The sequence below is a fragment of the Cupressus sempervirens genome, chromosome 3 (genome assembly GCF_028749045.1).
Source record: "Cupressus sempervirens isolate cs-2001-9-10 chromosome 3, ASM2874904v1, whole genome shotgun sequence".
NCBI classification, from domain to species: Eukaryota; Viridiplantae; Streptophyta; class Pinopsida; order Cupressales; family Cupressaceae; genus Cupressus; species Cupressus sempervirens.
The window spans coordinates 487,574,898-487,599,579 of NC_143120.1; the positions used below are offsets into that span (position 1 = coordinate 487,574,898).

Sequence of the window (24,682 nt, forward strand, 5' to 3'; positions counted from 1 at the left end):
ATTTGTTAGTAAATTGCAATATAATGTCATGGCACCTATGAACAACTTAGAAATTTAGCTATTTACATCTTTAGAGTTGCAAGTTCTTGCATACAGGAAGAAAAATTAATACATTTCTTCATACATAGAACACATTGTTGGGCGGATATTTTGCAATCAACAATTTTGTTAAAATCCAATTGCAAAATAGGTAGACCAGCCACAACGTATGAGATAGAGTCTCTCCTACCTTTAAGGGAAGGCTGCCCCTTCTCACCGTTCCTTGGATCAATTCAAGGTAAGCAAGAAGTTGAGAGATTTTGAAAGGGGTGTTACTAATATTCAAGAAAGAATCCAGTTACTCGCATATCAAGTAATGGGCAAGATGAAATCTCTAACTACACTTATATTAATAGTTGGAAATAGTGATACGGATACAAAACACCAACTCAAAGGCTAGTTGAAAGTGTACCGGTTTGGCTCAAAGTCCTAATTTAACCTATTCTATAAGAATAAGCTCGACCATTGGGGTGCAAAGACTTCCAGAAGTAGGGAATTCTAACAATTTTTGTGAATTGAGGTGACAATACAAGCTATAGTCAAAGCTTCTAGTCTATGTATCATCACAATCGCTCCCAGTCAAAGCTTCGGCTCTAATTACTTCTTGACTCATTATGCTATATCATTAAACATACAATAAAAACATGAATTAAAGATAACAAACACAAATTACAGTCAAAGCTTCCAATTTGTGCTATCACAATTGCTCTCAATCAAAGTGTTAGCTCCAATTGCTTCTTTGTATTCACTTTTCTTCAAAATAGTATTACACAATTAAAGTTATGCTTGCACAATTTTATCAGAGCTTTCTTGCATACAATAGAAATATTATTTTTACAATGAGGGGGGTACTTCTTTTATAGGAAAAGAAGTGAGAGAAAGGAGGAAAAGTGGGAGTAGCCCAATCACTTTGACCCGATAAAACTAGGTGAGAAGAATTATTGGATTACATGTCATTGGGACATGCAATACATCTTCTGTAAATACAACAATATGCAGAAAAAGTAGAATTGCTGAATCAATCTTGTAGATTGTCAGCAAAAGCCTCTGTACTTAGTGACAGAAATGTGGATGATCACCAGATAAGAAACCCCTGTATTCTGCACCATTGCACTCTCTTTGTCGAATTTTCATTTATTATTTGAAAACTCGATGTAATCAAGCTTTTCCTCATTCCAAAGTTGTGAATTCTTCTTTGTTAGATTCGTACGTTTTGGAATTTCTGACACTTCGAAAAACCTTTTCAATGGTGTTTGGATGTAAATCCGAAACAACTTTCCCATCACCATCTTCAAATGATTTTTCTCTTCTTTTTTACAAATCAAAGTGCTTTGGTGCATTCCCATATGAACTGAAGTTCTCAGCTAGCCAATGATAAAGTGGAGACCAAATGAATAATTGCTTCTTGAGAATCAAAGCATGTCTTCTCAACATGATATCTCTGTTTTCTAAAGAATTTTTGACATATCTTGAAGAGTATGCCACAACATAAAGATGAAAACATCTTCCAATTGGATTGGATCCATGAGGGATGACTATTTGAAGTATGGATTAGATACTTATTGACTACTTTCGAAGGCTTGAAATGTTTAAGACTTGTATTTAGGGTAAAAATGGCCAAACTCAGATTTAAGATGGTGGATTGCATGTGGGCAAAATTAGGTTTTTTCTTTGGGTGACCAAGAATGCAAGTTGGAAGCATTTGGGTATGTGCAAAATGAAAGTTTTGGCATTTTAAAATGTGAGTTTTCACCCAAATTGGGTTCTCTAGATGTCATTGCATGTGGTAAAAATTCCTCATTTTATATGATGTAAAACATGCAATTAGGTTCAGAGAGTGCGATTACATGTATGGGAAAGTGGAAAATAAATGAGTTGGAAAATAGATCAAGTATGGGAGATGGAAACATGGAAATGCACTTGCATTCTTCAGTGAAAAACTTCAACTTCTCTCCAAAAACAAACTAAAAACAAGCAACAAACAAGAAAGAAAAACTATGGACAAAACAAAAACTTACCCCTTGCTGTTGACTCAAACATGACAAACTTGAAGATATACCTTTACATGCAATTTCGTTTTTGGTGTTTGGAAGAGTTTTGACATTTGCAAATGAGAAGCTTTCAAACTTATTTAAAGACAAAATGCAAAAGACATGGGTTGTATTTGAACAGATGGCAAAAAACGAGCCAAAAAATGTAGTATTGTAGCAAAACAAGTAAGAAATACAAACAAAGTTGAAATCTTCTACTTACTTGGAGCTCAATGAGCCAAAAATGAGGGAAAGAGAAGTTTAGATGAACAAGTCTTCTCCAAAATTGGGTTCTCCAAGTGCAAATGCATGCAACAACTAAAAGCCTATGACAAATTCAAAGTTACAAACTGTGATTTCCAAGGTCAAATACATGAACCATTTTTACTTGAAATGGTAAAAAACATGGAATGCATAAACTTGCTTCTAGATTCTAAATGCCAAAATGTGCCCTCCAAATGCAAACACATGTGCAAAAATGATTGTCTCTGGGCATTTTTGGAGAAAAAATGCCCTTTTGATGCCTTTACATGAGACATTTTGGTTTGTAATGAAGAAAAACCCCCTTTGAATGTGTTTGCATGCATCTAAATGCTAAATTGCATTCTATGGATGTGATTACATGTTTTATTTCTCGTCAACCTCCAGCTTTTTTCTTGGAGAGCAAAATCGGACCCTCAACATGAAAATGCATATTAAAATAAGCATGTATTGGAGTTGGAAGTGCAAATCACACTCTAGGAGAATCATTGCATGCAACACCCAACATGTAGAAAGCAATTTCCATTCAAATCGAACTCTAGAAGAGTGACTGCATATTTAAAATGAATTGGAAATGTCATGTTTTAGTGCAAATCGCACTCTAGAAGGCCATTTACATGTGATGCCTAGGCTAGAAAAGTGTTTTAAATGCGAATCAGACTCTAGAAAGGTCATTGCATGTTTTAAAAACTTAGCATTTGCCTTTCAAGGCAAATTGCACTGTATGAGTGCAATGACATGTGACGTTTCTACATGTAGATGGTGGTTTTCATGTAAATTGGACTCTTGAAAGCCTTTTACATATTTAAAATGACTTGCTTTTTCATTTGCCTCAGTCAATCTTTTCCATTTAAGTGCAAAATCTCACTTTCCAAGTGCATTTGCATGTGCTGAAAATATGCTTTGACTTTACATGCATATGGGTAAGACAAAATATATCTCTCTAAATGCATCTACATGTAAGAGGTAAATCTCATTGCATGGGACATATTTCAAGAAAAAACATGTTATTGGGTTGGACAGTTTAAACTTTCTATGTAGCACATGTCTAATTGATTATTGAGTATCACTTAAAATGGGTCAAATTTAGTATTTACACTATATAGTTTACATATTGTGTAAAGATTTATTTTAAAAGCAATATTTACTTAGATATTTTAAATAAAACATTAAATTAAATCTCAATATTTGATTAGACTATATAGTGCACTATAGTCACTTAAGTGAAAAATTAAAAAGCAACTCAACACAAAATTATAACATAAAGTGCACTATAGTCACGTAAGTGATAATTCAAAAGTGATAAAGTAGCTCCAAAACATAACATAAAGTCATTTTAAGTTATACTTTAAAAAAAAGTGCAACTCTACATTAAACTATAACATCCATATTTTAAATATGTGACTGTGCTTGGAGAGTCCACCTTTTGGGCACTTAAATGGTCATATCTTTTGACTAATAAGTCTGATTAAGCTGTAAAGTATGCCAAATCGAAGGGAAAATTGAAAGCAAGAGATTGAACGAAGCAAAAGTTTAAAGAAAACTAAACAAGTACTCAGCAATGCTAAAAGGGACATTGAAGGCCTAAAAAATTGAGCATAGGCTAACAAAATGAAAAGGACTTGACGAAAGCCTTCAGTAAAAGGATTCACTATATGAATTGATAGTGATTGTTTAATCAATTCTTACCAATAAAATACTGAACTTTCTTAGAAAAATGCGTATAGGAAAAGTTTCATATTGTTACCTTTATTTTGTGGTGACAAAATGCAAGACAACACACATCATTGTCGTCAATGGTATTGTTGCACTGCATATTTGATTTAAAAAGTTTATAGTGAGAGTGAAGCCCATGCCAGAATAAGGAATAAATTGAAATAGAGAGGGAAATACGTAAAGCATGTCAGAAAGTTCATAAAACTATAATATCGACGAACTTGTCTCACAAGCTAAGAGATGGTGAGAGAAAACCGAAGCTTGTAATTGTAAAAATCGTGTTGCATGATTGATTGGTTTATTTCTTAAAAGCAGCCTTGCATTCACCATCTCAACATGCTTTCCTCCTTGGGTTGTAGTGGGGTGAGGGTGCGGCCAGTTGGGGCAGTGGCAGGGGATCTTGTCTAAATTTCATTAATTGTATGCCCTTCCCTTCTTTTAGAAAGTATTCTACTGCTGCTTATGCTTATGCCTATCCATTTGTGGCAAAATTCTTTGAGGAATGCGTCCCTGTGGAACACGGGTTCTTACATGTCTATTAGACAATTTAGACAATTGTTTGTGTTTTCAGATGCTATTGTTGAGACCTTTAATAAAATATTTTATGCTTTTTATAGCTCCAAATGAACATGCTACACCTTGATTATCAAACAATGAGGAAGAGCCCCTATATTGAGTCACATTTTGTTGATTATTGCACAATGCAATACAGAAATATGGGAAGGAATTGTATTTCACTAGCAAAATTTTGCCTATAAGTGTTGGCTGCACGTTTTTCAATCAACACTCTCTACACATTGGAAGTAGTGAGTGCACAAGGAACTTGAGAGAGAGTGAATATTTTAGCAAATAAAGTCAATTACTTTGTTTGTCATTTCCTTTCTTGTAATGGACGAGGTTGCTGAAAGTGAAGTATGGTCCATTCTTTTCTCAGATTTGTTGTTAGAATTGATTTATCATTGGTGAAATGAAAAGATTGAATGATTCAAGAGAGAGGAAAAACAATCCAATGTAGTATCTTCAAGTAATCATGGGAATAGTTTCTTTTACAAGTCATCCTGAAAAAGTGAGTCACTACATGGTGCAATGAAAGCAAAAACATGAGATTGTGGATCTCCCTTTGCATTGTATTTCTTAATCATTCACACTTTAAGCCCTTAGAGTAAAAATGTGTTTAGAATGTAGAGAGTTGAAGGGCTGCAACATTAGAATGGTTGTGAAGAAGTGTTTGTAAAGTTGGGAAATTGATTCTACATTTGCCCCATATTTTGAAGAAGTGTATTAAGGACATGATAAAGTGGAGCAACATAAATTTGCACTGTAGAATTCTAATAGTAGAAGTTTGAGCAATAGATGTTTGAGTTACTATAGTTGTAGCATGTAATGTCCCTTTCAAGGCCATTAATTTTTGATGTGTCATTAGCCCATTTTGTCTTAGTCCTGTAGACTAAGTAGGCTTTACATCAACCAAAGTGAGAATCGGCCTAGGCAATTCCACTTTCAAGCCAATCAGAAAGTTTCAAGGGGGTTTCCAGATGCATAGTATTTATAGTAAGTCAACAGGGCTCAATATTCTTGACATTTCAATGTTGGATTGAGAGCATCTTGCCAAGACCTTTCCAATGAGCTATCACACATGATTATTCGAGTCCATTTGATCAATAATGTTGATGTGTAATGATTAAATGATTTATTAATAAAGTAACTATTAAACTAAAATACATATTATTATGTCACTTTATTATTAAAAGAGCACTATATTCACTTAAGTAGGAATGGATATTTTAAAGGAAAAATAAAGCGAGAAAAAGGAATATGAAGCTTAAGGGAAATGAAGTGTCACAAGGTTGTGCTTTAAAAGAACACTAAGAGGCTCATTCTTAGCATACTTGGTTATTTGATTTGATTACTATTCTCTTGGATAATTTGAAGGTTCAACTTCAAGTTGGATTGAGGATGGAAACCCTCAAGCTTGGAGACAGTAGACAAAAACCCATTATTTGTTGGAGATATCATACAGGTGTCTCACTTGTGCTTAAAATCTTTATTGCTTATTATCCAATCTTGCATGAAATTATCTATTTAAATTTTTGAGATCTATTTTGAGAAAATTGGAGAAAACAATAAGTATTTGGATCAAAGTAAGTTTCAAAGTGTATCCAATCCTTCCTAGCGTACATTCAAGTCTTTTAAATCACTTGATGTGCTTTGGATGCCATTTTCCAAATTCTCTGCATGTTGCACATTGCTTAGTGAACACGGTTGTACACGGTTGCTAAAATGATGCAATTTTCTACTCTAACTTCCTACACTTGGCAAGCTACAAATTTTGACTCATCTCTTGCAAGTATTGAGTCAAGATTCAAAATCTATTTAACACTTCATCTTGCAATTTTCTAAATCCAAGAAATCTCTTTGATTGCATTTTCAGATTTTTCACTAGTGTTTTAAAAATGACTTCCTCTCTTGCCTCTTGGGAAAAAAGTTTGGTTCCTTGTTATTTTTTCTTAAAGTTTTTGTTGTATATATCTGTTATGTTGTGTATGCAAGTCTCATCATTTCCATTTAAAGACAAAAAGTGTTTACTCTGATTAAAATAAGGTTTGCTCCGTCAAAATCAAGACAAGACAAAAGATAAGTATAAGACAAACCAGAGTCAGCGACCATGGAGCAATAACAGACAAAGAAGTTTGCAAGATAATATTAAATCAGAAGAGACAGAAATTGAAAGGCCCAGGTTCTATAAAAGACAAAAATGATTTAGAGTTTGATTGCCACGTTTTCATTTGAAGTAATAATATTCAGAACCAACACCAGTATACAGATATAAAAAATTACATATGATAAAGGCCACAATATGATCCAAATAGGAAAGGAAATATGAAGCTGCCATTCTAATTATTGAAGACAATAATTATCGGTGATTTAATAAACAAAGAATAAAATTAAAAGAAAGGATGTGTCTTTTGGTCAAAGGACATACCATTTTGATTGGATTGAAATAATATAAATAGATGAAGTGTGCAGATATATGAAGAATGTGAAGTAAGTGAAGAAGAAAAGGAAAATATTAAGGCATCGAGATTTGAAATGAAGACAGTGTGGAGCAGAAAAATGCTTTAAGTAATATAATATACATTCAGACTTATTCTGAATTTATATATTTATACCTATGTGAAAATATAGATATGTGCAGATGGATAATGAAAAATAAGAAGAATAAAGAAGTGAGCAGTAAATGAAAATAAGGTAGTTTAGAACATGTGGAAGTAAAGAACAATAAGGGAAGCGTCGGTATATCAAGAAGACCAGAATATATAAAAGATTAAAGTTAGAGGCAGATAATAAAAGGGAGAAAAAGATATAGAATGATATATAATCTGATTTAAAGGAGTGGACTACATGTGTGTGTGTGTCAGGTTGACTTAAGATAGATTAGAGAATAGATAGCATCCATTATCTAGTTGAGTAAGCAACTAAATAACGGTGGAAAAGAAGTTTTTTTGTGGTGGGTTGGTGCTCACGAAGACACGAGTGAAGGTTGGTGCTTCCAGTAGGTCGGAGCCTGCAAAGTGTGGGAGTTGGAGCTTCCAATGAGTCCGTGCTCATAAACATAGGGGTTGAACCCTGTAGTAGGTTGGAGCCTACAAAACATTGTAAAAGAACAATTTATATAAGAAAGCATTTATTTGTTGTGGTTTTCTCCTGCATTGGGTTTTCATGTAAAAATTGTGTTATTGTGTTCATGTGCATAGTTGTTGATTCCAACGTTTAAGTTATTAAAGTTATTGTTTGGATAAAAAGTTTTAAATTGGCAAATTTCTTATTATACTGAGTCACCCCCCCAGTATAATCATGTGCTCTTCAACCCCTATATGTCTCCTTGTAACATAGGAAATTTTTATACTAGTATCTTACATAATACTTGGAATAATATTGTCAAACACTTATAATTCCTGTTTTTAGCTAAAACATTTATGTAGTTGTGGTTTTTATATTTCTTTGCATGGAGAAAACCTTAGATAAAGCTACTCTATCATGATTTTTTGCTGAAACCATGAATTACACGCATGAACTTGAATCCAAATCTGAACCAGAACCAGCAACATTAGTTTTAACCTAAGTTGCCAATTCGGATTCGGGCATGTGTGTCAGATCTGTGGATTCGTAATTTTTTTTTTTCCCATTATGATTAATGAGGGTTCATCTATATATATGCATTATATATACAAAAGAATAAGAGAAATATACATAATTCTAAAACTAAATCATTTCATAGTATGAATCTATGAATCTAGTATACCTGATCATTGATCTATTTTCATTTTTATAAAGAAAATCAACACATCCACATTGAATTTTACATTAAACAAAAGATTTTTAATGAAGTTAGACCCACTTAAAACACCCTTTAGCCAGTGGATCCTCGCGGATTCACATGGGTCCACTCTAGGTCCTTGATCCTCGCAGTATAGATGGATCCGTGGAGTAAAAACATGGACCCTGCCCAAATCAGGACGAATCTGGCAAAGAATCTGCATCCGGATTCGGCCTCTAGGGTAGGAATCCGGCAACTAAGGTTAACCTTAGTCTTTGGCTATTGTGGGCCTTCAATAATGATACACAAATAAGTTAAACATATGTTAGATCTTGTACTAAATGTAATTACTTCTAAGATAATTATTCCAATGTAGAGAGTGGGAATAACTAGTGCATTCTACTGGCATTGACATATAGTGGTTATTCTTAATTTTTGGGAACAACTACAATAAATTTGAAGAAATTATCAGTCATCTACTTACTTGATGGTAATTAGGAAACATTTTTAGCTTCGTATACAGATGTGATTTTCTTCGAGAATTATAGCTTCATAGTAAAAATGTGTCAAAAACATCCCATATTTGGTTCTTGTATAAAATTCATCCATAGTGGCTTTAGCTGTATGTAAGATGCTATGTGGCTTGTAATGCTTCTGTAAGATATATTGTTTCCAGGGTCATGCAAATTGTGCAGTAATATTTGTAAACCATTTTTGTGCTGTTTCTATTATCACATAATATAATACTTAATTATTTAACAGTGATCTTGACGTGTCTGTTAATGTTAACAGGAATCTTGTAGTGAGACATGAAATAATTGCAATGCTGGTTTCATATTTGATAATTCTAGGTCATTATTCCATTTTCTTTTGCCCAGGTTCCTCAGCAGCAGAATGATTATGATTGTGGATTATTTGTTCTGTTCTTCATGGAGCATTTCATTGAGAAGGCTCCTACAAGACTCAGAAAGACAGATTTGGATAGGGTGAGAAACACATGCTTTTTAGTGACGTTTTCTTATGAGTGGAGGTTTCCTACAAAATATTTAAACTCTTCATTTTTTTTGTGCTGAATCACATTCTTGGTTTATCAGTTTGGCAGAAAGTGGTTTGAACCTGTTGGAGCTTCACGTTTGAGGGGTGTAATTAGTGAATTGCTTGAGAAATGCTTTGAAGATGCAGGAAAAGGAAGCCGGGATATTATGAACAATTCATTTCCCCTTGTCGAGGATGTAAATTAAAAAATATAATTTTCTAACAAGCTCCATGGATAAAATAAAAAGGCTATTTCTTAAGTCTGAAAAGCAATTTTGATCGCTTCTTAACCATTTCTTAGATCTGTGTGATAGTTGCAAAATAGAGACTCACCCTGTAATCTCAATGTACACTGTGGTCGTATGTATGATATGTTGGTGACAGAGATGGAGCACTTCATTTATCCAGCATTATGAGCACAAATATGAAGTCTATATAATCTCTCTCTTGCTCATGAAGAATTCCAGACTCTAACAACATCATTATCAAATTTACCTGAAAGAAAATATAACCTATTACAAAGTGCAAGATCCATATTTGACAGGTCGTCTTATTGAAGACTCTGACAATATTAGTGATGCTACTAGCAGATATAAAATGAGGTGTAATAAATTCTCATTTATCAGATATAAAATGAGGTGTAATAAATTCTCATTTATCAAGAGTTCTATGTACAGGAAATTTTTTTTTTTAATCAAGATATGTAAAGAGCCTTGCGATTACATGTTTTCAAGATTATTAAAACCACTGGGTTGCAATTAATAAATACTATTAGTATTTTTAAGGAACTGTGACTTGTAATGTCACAAGCAAATTTTACAATTAAAAAATTGTTTTCAGTTGAAAGACCAGCATTTTTTAAATTCTCATTATTTCACAACTTCCTTAAACAGAATAGTGTTGTTATTTGGGGAATAATTTAGTAAATTAATTGCTAGATTTGTCCAATAACCACGAATTATAAATTGATAGCTTTATAAAAAAATCCTGACAACCATTTCCTATAGTAGTTACTACAAACGATGAATGCTTCTCCATGATATGTTTGCAGATATTGTCTAATTTACTCTGATACATAAGAGGGTAAATATCAAAGTCTCATGGACATGGATATGGATACAAATACAGTTCTGATATCAGATACAAATACGGCCGTTTTTTAAGACCCTCAATATGGATATGGCTCAATACGACGTTAATAAAGGACATACCCACGTATCTTTAACACAATTTTCAGAGTTATTAGAGCATATTTTCACTACAAATGCAATGTTCCATTTCAGTTATACTCTTTCGAAGGGAAAGAGCTTTCGATTTTTTGTCGTGCGGTGATGGCCTGGAAGTCATACGATGATGGTTGTGACCGTGTGCTACAGAAGTTGTACGGTAATTGGATGTGGGTTGTACGGGTTGTTGAATGGGGTCATGCTGTTGGGGGGATAATGTCCAGTGATTGTGGATGATCGTACAGTAAAGTGAGGTATGGTGATTGTGTAGGGAATTCATATAGAAGGGATGAAGGAGCTACCATATGGTGAAACGGAGGGTGTACCTTACGGCGACATGGGAACCAAATATCCCCGTCGGCAACGTCCCACGACAGATGCAGAGAGTGCACGGTGAATGGCATATGGAAATTCTAGTTGTCGTAACGTGAGTAGAGGAATCGATGTACGGTGGAGTTGGGAAGTGTACATTGGTAATCTTGGAGGCTGCACAGAGGTATGACCAGGGTTGCATGAAGTGGGGAGGCAATTGGTATATAGTTGTCCAAGTGAAGATGCTGGATTTGGAATGCATAGATGTTAATGATGCTGAGTCCTAGGGCAAATGGAGTTAATCAAATAAACGAAGACATCACCAATCTCACCGATAAATGCAAGATCTGATAATTGCAATCAAATTAAGAAATGTATATTTGCAAAAAAAGATAGAACTCCAAATGTGCCAGGTCCAAAGAAAAGAAATATAGAGAATTGAAGTTGAGGGTGGAATCCCATAGAAACTGAGCCTGCCAAGTAGGGAAGATCTTCCACTCCCAAAATGGCAAACATTATTGACCTCTAACAAGAATTCGTAGTATAATAAAACAATTCAAAATTGCATACCAAAACAATGCAACCTCACAGACATAAATGCCCCATTGAGGGAGAAACTAAGTGTCGATAGAAGATATGACAAATTCCTACATAAACAATTAAAATAAATCAACTCGTAAACAAAGTTTGAACTTAGTATTTATTTTATGTCAAGGGCATTCTAGTCTTCTTGTCCTAGAATTTGCTTGCCCTCAATCAAACATAATGTTGGATGTTGAAAAACTTGTTCACCTTCCCACGTGGTGTCATTGAGTGGCAAGTGCTTCTAGCATACCAAATATTTCTCGATGGTGCGATTCCACAGTTTTCTATCCTGTATGTCAAGGATTTCGACAGGCTCCAATATTAACCTTCATTCATCGTTCAAAGGTGGCAGTTCTGTGGATACACGGATGGTTTGCCCCACAACCTTCTTCAAGAAGGATATGTGGATCCAACTTCCTTTTGGTAGCTCAAGCTTGTAGGCAACTTCACCTATGTGTCACGTTATGCAGTACAAACCATAGAATCGTGGCCTTAGTTTTCCTTTGCACTTACCTTTAGAGATGATTGCCTGTGTGTTTGAAGACAGAGATATACCAAATCACCTACCTCAAAGCTTCTCACATTTTTGTCTATCTGCATACATCTTATGTTGATTATGAAACCTTCACAATATTGTGTTCTTTTTACAATCAATCCTTTGCCTTTGATGCACGAGTGTCACCCATAACCATATACACACATAAAGGGGGTTGTATTCGTAAAGTGCCTTGAAAGGCACTATACTAATAGACACGTGATAAGTGGCATTATAATAGTACTCCCTAGATGTAGCCATTTAACTCACACCTTTTGTTGGGTCAATAAATAGTTGTGAAGGCATCCTTCCAACCATTTGTTCATAATTTCTATTTGTCCCTCAGTTTGGGGATGATAACTGGTACTTGACAACGATTATGTTCCAACTAGCAAAAATGGTTTTGACCAGTAGGTGTTGAAGAAATAATTGTTCCTATCACTTATAATGTTTTGCAACAATTCGTGTAGGCGGAAGATTTCCTTGAAGAATAAATCTTGTACTTAGGCAGCCTAGAAATCAATGGTGATGGTGAAGAAGTGTGCTTACATTTTCAATATGTCAACCACCACGAAAATGTAATCCTTTCCATTTACCTTCAAAATTCCGGTGATGAAATCCATTGAGATGTTATTCCATTTTTGTCCTAGTATCGACAAGGGTTCTAGCAAGCCTCCTGGTAAAGTGAGTTCATATTTTTTTTGTTGGCATGTTGCACATTCTTGCACATATTGTAGGACATCTTTTTTAAGAACTTACCATGAAAATATCTCTTTGATTTGCATGCAAGTTTTGGGGAATCTCGGATGTCTAGCTAATGGTGAGGAGTGCATTTCCTTCAAAACTTTATGCTTCATTATGGATTCAAGTACCAAATATATTATGTCTTTGTAGTAGATGATGTCATTGACTACCTTGTATCAATCGTCCTAAATATTGACATCTATCAATTTGCATGCAAAAATGTTCTTGGAGTACTCCAATAAATATGCCTTCCAATCAATTGAAATTTGAGATAATGAATAGATGACGAGTTTCTTCACAAAGCATTTGCAACAATATTATTCATTCCCTTCACATATTTAATGTCAAAAATTAAAGCATGAATCTTAACCATTTTTGTTGCCTCTCGTTTATATCGTTCTGTTAACCAATCAAAATAACTTTTATTAACCTTATCAATTCTCAAAAGTGTGATCAACATAAACAACAACCATAAGAAGATAACACCAGATATGTTAACTGGGGGAACCCTTGATTAGAGGGAAAACCTTGGTGGGGATGGTACCCACAAAAATAATGTACTAATACATATGTTCCTTGTAAGAAGATGTAATCTGTTAGAGTCAATGAAATACACTCAGTACATATCAGTGCCTCTTAGGAGACTTTGAATCCTTGTTAGGAGTTGTGCCAATCTTGTTAGGAATTGTAGAGGGTAGAAGGGCCCACTGTCCAAACAGCTTTAGGGGTAGACCACCGAACTCACTGTCCAACTGGTCTTGTATTATCCCTTGTAGAATAATATCAAATACAACTCATACTCTTGCTTTGTCCTCTTACCGTGCTTCCTTCCGCACCAAACACTACTCAAATCTCCATACCATAACTGCAAACTTGCATCACAATAATTCCTTAGATTGCTTACTCACACGTACTAATCTTCTTCACTTGTCGCATACACATTCACAATTCCTCATTACAATCAAGGAAGCAAACCCTCCATTATACCAAGTCCTCAAAATAATTTATTGAGTTTGCCTTGAGGCTTTCTCAATTTACAATTACAATAGGACCTCATTAAGTTAAAATGATACACATTACATCAGATCTTTCTATAATAACACTGTCAACTCATAGTTTTTACAACTTTTCACATGTGCAACCTCAGACTTTGCACACTCATTGACGTCATCATCATCATGTCTTTTACCATTGTCTAACTTCGCTCAACCAGATTCTATCCCTGTTAGGAGACATAACCCAACTACCAGAAACCACTTCTCAGGAACTCTATCTATAAATTGTCTTCTGTAAGTCTCGAATAACTATAAGAAGTCTTTGACTTTCTGCATGCACACTTAATCATGGAATCAGGACACTCTATAGAACATGTCTCAAGTTGTGCTTGACTTGATCTGCAATCCTCTATCAACACTAACTCAATCTATGTTTTTTATTCTACCAGTCTTCATAGTACGTTGACATCAATGACAAATACTACCATGAGTGCAACTTATGAGCACACTAACAATTTTTTCAAGTGATCCAACAATGCTAGGATACTCCCCCATAGGAATATCATCGACATTCATATTAACAATCTCTCCTTTTTGCATTGATGGCAACATAGATGAAAAACATCTAAGTTCCATAAATACCGAATACTAAAATAAAAACATATTTTCAAATCCTTTTCATCAATCAAATCTGAATCTCTTAGGAACAACTCTTCATCAATGTTGTTGCTCCCCCATTGACATAAATTCATCCCATGAACAAATCTCCCCCCTTTTTAGGAGATACTTCTCTTGCACATTCTCAAAAGTTCATTCTCTCCCCCATTTTAGGGAAACGTTTTTCATGTATTCTCTCCGCCATTGACATTAATGAAAAAGGCATCATTATGTCAATCTATTGCTTGATATATTCAATCAATCGAAGTGTCCAAAGACATTGTTGAATACCAACTACCAAGAGTACTTTATGATTCAGCTCAAACATAGATACTCTAGATAAACAATAGTGCTATGCACCACTGGATTGATGAATTTTTTGTATCATCTACTCTAATGTAGGTAGGGGCATAACTCTAAGCATACCTCTCAAATACTCAAATGTATCCTTAGGTAAAGACTTTGTAAATATATCTACATTGTGATCTTTTGTACTAAAATATTCTAGTATGATCTCTTTCTCTATAACTTTCAATCTCAAAACAATAGATATGTGCTTTGTCTTCGAATGTAACACAAGAATCTTAGACATACTCACTATACTTGTGTTATCACAATGTATGACAACAGGTTCTAAAAACTCTATCCCAATTTCCTTTAATATTTGTTTCATCCACATGATTTGATTGCAATTGTTTTTTGCTACTACATATTCTGCCTCGATGTACTCTGTGAAATACAATCTTGTTTCTTGCTTAGCCAAAAAACCAATCTTCCTCCTAAGAAAAATGTTTCACCACTTGTAATCTCTCTATCATCCATATTGTTTGCCCAATCTACGTTAGTATATACACATAAAGTAAAGTTGTTTAATATGTCCTACCACAACCCAAAATCAGGTGTACCCTTCAAATATCTGAAAATTCTTTTTATTGTTGCATAATATGCTTCCTTAGGATCAACATGAAATATTGCAACAATGTCAACTACATTAGCTATATCCGGTCTTGTATTTCTCAAGTATTGCAAACCTCCAATCATGGATTTATACTTCTTCTAGTCAACAGTAGGTATCTCATCTTTGCTAGATAACTTATAACCAATTACCATATGTGTACCAACAGAGTTACAATTTTTTAAAACAAATCTCTTCAATAAGTCTTTCAAATACTTAGTTTGTGATAAGAACATACCATCATTGTTCTGCACAATCTGTAAACCCAATAAATATTTCATCTCACTAATCATGCTCATCTCAAACTCTTTCTTCATCTTGTCAACAAATTTGTCACTTGCTTCATCATCACCTCCACAGATTATATCATCCACAAATATCACAATAATCAATAAGACCATTCTTAATTTCTTTTAGATGTAGGAACTACTATCTGCAATACCTTTAACAAATCTCAATTTTGCCAAATACATGTCCAACCTTGCATACCAGGTTCTAGGGGCTTGCTTTAATCCATATGGAACTTTCTTCAATTTATATACCATATATCCTTCTTCTATTAAAGGAAAACCTTTAGGCTACTCAATGTAGACTTCTTCAAGTTCTCCATTTAGAAATGTTGACTTCACATCCATTTGATACACTTTGAATTTCTTGTTTGTTGCATATGCCAAGAACATTTGTACTACTTCAATTCTAGCAATAGGTGCAAATGTCTCCTTATAATCGATACCTTTTTTTTGTAAATATCATTTGCATACCTATCTTGCTTTGTTTCTCACAACTTCACCTTGTTCATTCATCTTATTTATTAAAACCCACTTAGTTCTTATAACATTTTTGTCTTTAGGTCTAAGAACTAATTCTCATGTCTCATTCTTCACAATCTAATCTAGTTCTTTCTTCATTGCTTGAATCCAATAATCATTCTTGCAAGCTTCATCAACACTTTTAGGTTCAACTTGAGCAATCAAACACAATTTTTCATATACCCCATTTCTCGTCATAACTCCTCTATCTTTGATTATAATAATCTGATAGCAAGGTGATTCTTTGTCAAATTCTTGTTTGGTGTTATTGTTTCAACTCTTTCTTCTGCTATAGGTTTGGATCTTGGTTCCTCTCTATGTTCCACAACTTGAATCTCATTCTGCAAATCACTGTTAGTTTCATAAAACAATTCAACATTCTCTTGGTTAGTCTTAGGATTAGTTTTTTCATCACAATTGTAATCAAGTCTTCTTTCTTGAACTCCAAACTTCTCATCCACTTTAACATTTGTGCTCTCAATAATAGTCTTAGGTTTGTTATTAAAACATTTATAAGTTTTGCTTTTCAATGAATAACCAAGGAACATACCTTCATCGCTTCTTGAATCAAACTTACCAATATCATCATCTCTTAATGTAACACTTTCTTCCAAAAATTTTGAAGTATTTCACTGATGGTGCATGTTCAAACCATAATTCATAAGGAGTCTTGTTTGTACCTTTTCTAATCTGCACTTTGCTCATTGTATACATTGTTGTATTAATTGCTTCTCTCTGTAATGTCTTTGATACATCACTTTCAAACATCATAGCTCTTGTTTCTTTTGTTATAGACCTATTTCTTCTCTCATCTATACCTTTCTATTTAGGTGTTTTAGGGGCTAAAAATAGTCTCTTAATACCATTTACTTCACAATAAGTGTTAAACTCATTTGAAGTAAATTTTCCACCTCTATCAAATCTCAGACATTTAATCTTCAATCCAAATTCGCTCTCAACTCTATTCTTGAGCAACCTAAACTTCTCAAATGCTTTGAACATTCTTTAAGATATGCTACCCACATCATCCTAACAAAATCATCAACAAGAATCATGAAATACCTTTCACCATAGAATCCTATTGTCTGTGTAGAACCACTCAAATATGTGTGAACAATTTCCAACTTTGTTGGTGTAGTGAACTTCTTGCTAGGAATATAATTTTTCTTTTGTTTAGCCATCACACATTCCTTTTACACAACATTGGTAGGCTTCACAATTTTAGGCCAATCTCTTATTGCTAATGTGGTACTTGCTTTCACAATATTATCAAAGTTTATGTGGCAAAACCCTTTATGCCATAACCAACTATTGTAAACCTTAGCAACTAAACATGTCATCTCAGTAGGATTCAACTAAAAAACAATACCTATGGATCTTGTACCAATACCAATCATCTTAAATCCTTATCCTTGATAATACATGTCTTCTCTATGAACTGCAACTGATATCCCTTGTCAGCTAGTTCTCCAACACTCAAAGGATTATGTTTCAATCCATCAAGAAAAATAAACATCATCAGTGTTAGTTTTTCCATCAAGAGTAATGGGTCTTATTCTCTTTATGTGACAAGCTACATTGTTTCCAACTGTGACAATTCCTCCATCATAACTATTGAACTCAACTAATGTATTTATATCACTAGTCATATGATGTGAACAACCACTATCTATGATCCAATCAACTTTCTTCTCAACTACTCTTTCTTCTCTAACTTTTTTTCAAGACTTCCTTCTTTTATAGCAACAAAACCTAACTCATCATCACTTTCACTCAAAACTCTTTCATCTAATTCATGATCATCGTTTGCATAAAAACATTCTCTAGGCTTTATAGACTTGAAATTCTATTTGTACTTCTTTACTCTTTTAGGGCATTTAGAAGCATAAGGATCAAATTCATCACAAGTCCAACATTTAAATACTTTCTTAGCATTTGGTTGTCTTCTTACAAGCAGGGCAATTCCTTCTTCAATATTTTTGTCTTCTTCATATCTTGATCTATTGTTTTTAGCATAATTTGCACTAGTGCTTGCACTCCTTGATAGGGTAAGACAAACATTTAATGCGCTAAAGGCAGTCTCCTATCTTGGAAAATATCCAGATTGTTTCAGACTTATTTCTGTTGCTTCCAATCTTCCAAGAAAAGTCTCTCTAGAGAACTTCACAATATAAGTTATCACTTGCTCAATAATTTGTGCTATCTGCTTGAATGGTAATGTCAAAGTTTTCAAGATCTTCCACAGGATCTCATCTTCTTCTTTACTTCCTTCACAAGCCTTGATTCCTGCAAAAATTTAAGATGTTATGCCAATATAACTTCTTACAAATTCATCTTCCATCATTTTAGCTTCTCAGTTATCTTATCAAAACACATTTATTAACCTTATTAATTCTCAAACATGAGATCAACATAAACAACAACCACAAGAAGATAACTATACACAATAACACCAAATATGTTAACTATGAAAACCCTTGATCATAGGGAAAACCCCAATGGGGGCGGTACCCACAAAAATGATGTAATAATATATAAGTTCCTTGTAAGAGGGCTCTGTTAGAAGTCAATGAAATACATTCAGTACATATTAGTCCCTATTAGGAGACTTTGAATCCATGTGAGGAGATTCTTGCCCTGTTAGGAATTGTAGAAGGCAAAAGACCATTGTCCAAACAACTTCAAGGGTATACCACCAAACTCATTGTCCAACTGACCTTGTATTATCCCTTGTTGAATAATACCAAATACAATTGATCTCAACAACTCATACTCTTGCTTTGTCCTAATACCATGTCTATTCTGCACCGAACACCACTTAATACCAGGTTCATAAACTTGCATCTCTATAATCCCTTAGATCGCTTACTTGCATGCACTAATCTTCTTCACTTATCACGTACACATTCATAATTCCTCGTTACAATCATGAAAACAAACCTTCGTTTATACCAAGCCCTCAAAATAATTTATTGAGTCTACCTTAAGGCTTTCCCAATTTACAATTACAATAGGACCTCATTAAGATAAAATGATACATGTTACATCACATCTTTCCATACTTACATAACATTGTTAGCTCACAGTATTTACAACTTTTCACACATGCAACCTCGAACTTCACGCACTCATTGACATCATCATCGGGATGTCTTCTACCACTATCTAACTTTGCTCAACCAGATTCTATCCTTGTTAGGAGATATAACCCGATTACCAAAAACCACTTTTTAGGAACTCTATTGGTAAATTATCTTCTATAAGTCTCAAATAACTGTCATAAGTCTTTGACTTTCTGCATGCACACATAATCACGACATCAGGACACTCTATAGAACATGTCCCCAACTGCGGTTGACTTGATCTGCAATCCTCTTTCTGCACTAACTCAATCCTATTTGCTATTTTGCTAGTCTTCACATTATGTTGATATCAATGACAAATACTACTATGAATGCAACATATGATCTCACTAACATTTTCTCAAGCACTTTAGCAATGCTAGGATACTCCCCCATAGGAATATCATCAACATTTGTGCTAATAGCTTCATCTAAGGAAGGCTTCTTGGGTGGGAGATTTTTGTCTTTGTCCCTCAAAACTAATGGCCATTTTGGAGTGGGAATAACCTTGATATGAAGATGTTGACGATGTTTTTGATAGCCTCCAAGAGGGTGGCAAGATTGGAACTCTTTACCCAACCCCTTAGTAGTTCTATCAATCTGCCCATGAATAATACTATTTTTCTTCTTTCATAAATGTCTATAACTAGTACAAAGAGTTTCTGGAACTTAGCGATGTAATTTTCAATCGATCATATTTGTCTTAATTACACTAATTCTTTAAAAATGAGTTTTGGATCTTTGCCATCAAATTGATCTATTAACTTTTTAGTGAATTTGACATAAGTATTTACTTGATCATGTCCCAGTGTAATTGTATCATGATGCCACCATTCATGCACTACTCTCTCCAAATGGAGTGTAATGAATTTAATTGCTTCCTCTTTTGGCATTGGGTTAAGCTAGAAGTAGGTATTGGCCTTCATTACCCATGTCGATGCAAAGATTGATCTAGATTCATCAAATGGAAAAAAAATTATTTAATTTCCTTTTGAGATCATAATTGAAATACCTTCAGTTTTCTCCCCTATAATGTCGCATTCTTAATTTCACGTAGTCTTTGTAGGATATATCCCCTTCCAAGATTACATTCCTATAATATTCTTTCAATTGTTTTTGAACTTCCTCAAAGATTGGCTCATTCCCTCTATGTGGCACCTTTGTTCATGGAGGGAAAGTTGGCATCTCCTTTTCCAAAGTTGAATCATCATTGTGACCATTTTGTTTGCTACATATTTTACTATTGGCAAGTTTCCAGAAAGTGTCTTCCATAAGTCATTGAGTGTCATTAATTTGTGTCTGAGTTCTTGAAAGCTCCCTCAAGTAATGCCATGACTTCAACAGGAGTGGGTTATCACAAATACTCCATTCTATCAACTAAGTGGGGTCTCTTTTATTTTTGGCTATAAACTTTCTTTCATTGGCCAACGATTGGAAGGATCACTAGCTTTGATACCATTGCAATGTTATGCTTCAATTAGACACTTTTGATGACAAAGAGCTTCAATTTCATTGTTGTGCGCTGATGACTCAAAAGCTATATGGTGATGGTTGTGTGACTATACAAATTGTGCTATAGATGTTGTACAGTAATAGGAGGGTTGTACGAGCTATTGAATGGGGTCATACTACTAGTGGGATAGGTGAGGTATGGTAGTTCTATGGGGAATGTCATATTGAAGGGTTGAAAGAGACATTGTACAGTAAAAAAGAGGATGTAATGTAAGATGATAGGGGAACTAGATATCATCGTCAACAATGCCCCACTACATAGTCAAAGGGTGTATGGTGAATGGTCTATGGAAGTTATAGTTGTCGTATGGTGAGTAGAGGAATAGATATATGGTGGAGTTGGGAAGTGTATGTTGATAATCTTCGATGCCAAACAGAGGTATGACTAGGACTGCACGAAGGGGGGAGGCAGTTGGCATATGGTCGTGTAGATGTAGATGTTGGAGTTGGAATGTGTAGACGTTAATGATGTCAGGTCCCAACGAAGATGGAGTTAATCATATAAACAAGGTATTCACCAATCACACTAATAAATACAAGTACAAATAATTACAATCAAATTGAGAAATGTATATTCGCAGACAAAGATAACACTCCAGATGCCCCAGATCTGAAGCCAAAAAATAGAAAGAATCAGAATAGTGTAAGGGTTGAACCCCGCCAGAACCAAATTCACCAAGTAGGGAAGATTTTCCACTTCCAAAATGGAAAAAAATAGTGAACTCCAATAGGAGTTCATAATATAATAAAATAATCCAAAATCACATACCAAACAACTCAACCTTATGGACATAAATACCCTATTGAGTGAGAAACTAAGTGCCAAGAGATGACACAACAAACTCCTATAGAAACAATTAAAATAAAAGTGGGTTTGAGATATGCTAAATCAATAGGCTTGTAAACAAAGGTTTAATCTATTATTTATTTTATGATGGGGACATTACACCAAAAGCAATATAGATGCAAGAATTTTACAAAAATAATTAAAAGTTAATTTAACACTTTACAATATACAAAGTAGTAGAGATGCATTGAAAGATAACCCCAAAATGTGATGTAAACAGAAAAAAAAAAAAACACCTTGTTTGTTTTGCTCATTTGATTTAGATTTTGTTTATGCAAAAATAAATTAAAAAATTGTACAAAAATAATTATAAGTTAATTTAATACTTCACAATCTACAAAAGTAGTAGAGATGCATTGAAAGATAACTCCAAAATATGGCGTAAATAGAAAAAAAAAACACCTTGTTTGTTTCTCTCATTTGGTTTAGATTTTTCTTATGCAAAAAAAAGAAAAGAAAGAAAGAAATAAATTGCATAAATGAAGTTCTTTAAATAAAATTTGGGAAGATTTATGTCAAGTTTTAAAAATATCAAATCGTATAGTATTTGGTAGGGATGGAAAATCAAGCTTTTCTTAACACACATGGTTCAATATTCAATGTGTATCTAGACTTTATTGGATATGGGGATACACATGTCCCACGAAGGACATAGGAGTTTTTGGCTACTCTAGTAAATGTCAACCTTAGAAAGGTGGTAATTTCATCAATTTATAGAATCAGGATGCCTTGTGCATACGTCCATGGAATAATATGGGTGATTTTGTGACAATGTGTAATAAATGCATTCCTAGTTTATCCCATAACTACAAAACATAGAGCAGGAAAGTCATAAGTGAATCATCCCACAAACACAAGATTCTTCCATAATGGTACAGAGGTGAATGTTCTTTCATGACATGTTTTCCAATCTCATCTAAATTCCTGGGATCTACAAAAAGCAAATAATCAACCCTGCTTGAAAATGGTTGTTTAACCAATGGATGTGGTAAGATGCATTAAAGGAACAAATATTATTCTTAGTTAGGAAAAATTATTCAGAAGCATTCCTTTTAGTGAGCATCAAAAAATTGAAGTCACAAAATTGTTAGATTGGGAACCGAATTCTATGCTATACTTACTGTGATTAAGGAGTTTTCATTTTCTGATTGGAACCTTTTCTTGATTTAGGCTAGCTAGGAGGAGGCAACCACTATTAGGGAATTCAATCCTAGGTTAGTGTTAATAAATTCCTAGAGGTTTGCATTTGGGTTTAGCACGCAAACCCACAATATTGTAAACTTAAATCTATGTAGTTCTTACTAATACTTGTAGAATTTAAACATTCATCCTCATTTGCAACACATTCTTTTTGAGTACATAATCAATAAATTGAAAGCTTAATAGCAAATATTGGTCACTTGATACAAGCCACATAGATTTATGCAAAAGCAACTTTTTTAATGTGTGTGATGATCTTGAATTAAATTGGCACTTACAATGTTAATCAAAAGTTGTTGCCTTTATAGTACTAAAATTAGGAAAGTTTGTTTGCTAAATAGATAATCTCCAATGTATGTAGCAATCAATTTGAACCAAGACCACTAAAAATGTTGACTTAGTGATTGCATATTAAAAAGATAAATTGCCATAAACATACATATCTTTGGTGTTGCTTGGGACTGATACATCTTATTTTGATACACGATTTCCATGTTATCTCTATGATAATAGAAAACCTAGTTTTGTAATATCTATGGGATAAGACTAGTTAGTATAGTTGTAAGTACTATGACTAATTAAAGGAGACTTGTTTAGCATTTAGGGCACATTTGTTTCTAGAATTGAGTTGGAATTGGAATTCACAAATACCAATTTTTTTAAAGTCCATAGTTGGTTAAAAAGATGAAAATGGAATAAGAATTTCTAAATTCTAATTTTAACCCAAAAGGAGTTTGGAACTTCCACCTAAATACTTGGAATTGGAATTGGAATTTGGAAGGAATTTTTTTGAAATTATGATAGCAAAGGAAGATTTTATGTGAAGTTCATTTTGACACTTATTCACCTAGGCTACAAAATTGTGTGACAAAAGATTCAACTTTCACTTTTTCATATTAAAATCACGATAATCTTATCGAAGAAGGTTAGGTCTTAGAGTGAGCCCCTCTACAAGAAGACACAAATCAACATTTGAGAACATTTTAACTTTGGAACCAAGGGATCTTCCAACTCAATCCCTACTAAATGTGTTTATAGTTCATCAAAATTAGTCTTCTTGCGAATGAAGGTGCACACAGATTCTCTTTTCCTTAAGAAATAATTTTGATTTCAAGAAATTTTGTAAATGCAGAGCATGAAATGAGATGTCTTTGAAGTGACATTGCAAATTGTGATGTGTGTGTGTAGGGAGTACGACAAGATCATCATAGGAACCATTAACCTCCAAGTACAATATCATCAAAATTGGTCTCTCTCTCTCTCTCTCTCTCTCTCTCTCTCTCTCTCTCTCTCTCTCTCTCTCTCTCTCTCTCTCTCCTTGTGATGGCAGAAACTTCCTCACAGATTTTATTTTTTATAGTGAGGATTATGTTAACATGCATGTCCTTCAACACTACATCAATGAATTTTAGTTGTACAAAAACTGTCTTCACATTATTTCGACAACACCCAAAATTATTTTAAGCTTTTCCCTTCTTCTCAAATGCACCCATTGTGCTAGGATGAGTTATAGAGCCATTTAAGATGTTATAGGTCTCATGCAAACATATACAAATCTAGATTTTCATATTGAAGAATGTCATTACATTATCTTAGAATTCATGTTATTCGTTGAATGAGAAAACCCATTTTACCAAGCTTTTGATTTTGAGGTCAAGTGATTAGGGTTTTTATTAGTCTAGATTCTCAAAAATTTGGAGGGCAGTAATTTTATGGTGTTATTTTTGTTATGTTCTTTTTTTATAATGATCGAAAACCAAAGACACATTCCAAAAAAAAGTGTT

General features: G+C 33.9%; 1 protein-coding gene across 2 annotated transcripts in view; it reads left to right on the forward strand.

Annotated features, from left to right (window-relative positions):
* LOC149567292 (ubiquitin-like-specific protease 1D) overlaps positions 1-10,093 on the forward strand; it is a 146,659-nt gene extending 136,566 nt beyond the window's left edge. For both annotated transcript variants that reach the window (XM_089820459.1, XM_089820458.1), the window contains 2 exons: positions 9,243-9,350; positions 9,459-10,093. In XM_089820459.1, coding sequence (XP_089676585.1) covers positions 9,243-9,350; positions 9,459-9,605 — 255 coding nt within the window. In that variant the 3' untranslated portion in view covers positions 9,606-10,093. The remainder of the gene's footprint in view (positions 1-9,242; positions 9,351-9,458) is intronic.
* Positions 10,094-24,682: the final 14,589 nt, after the last annotated feature.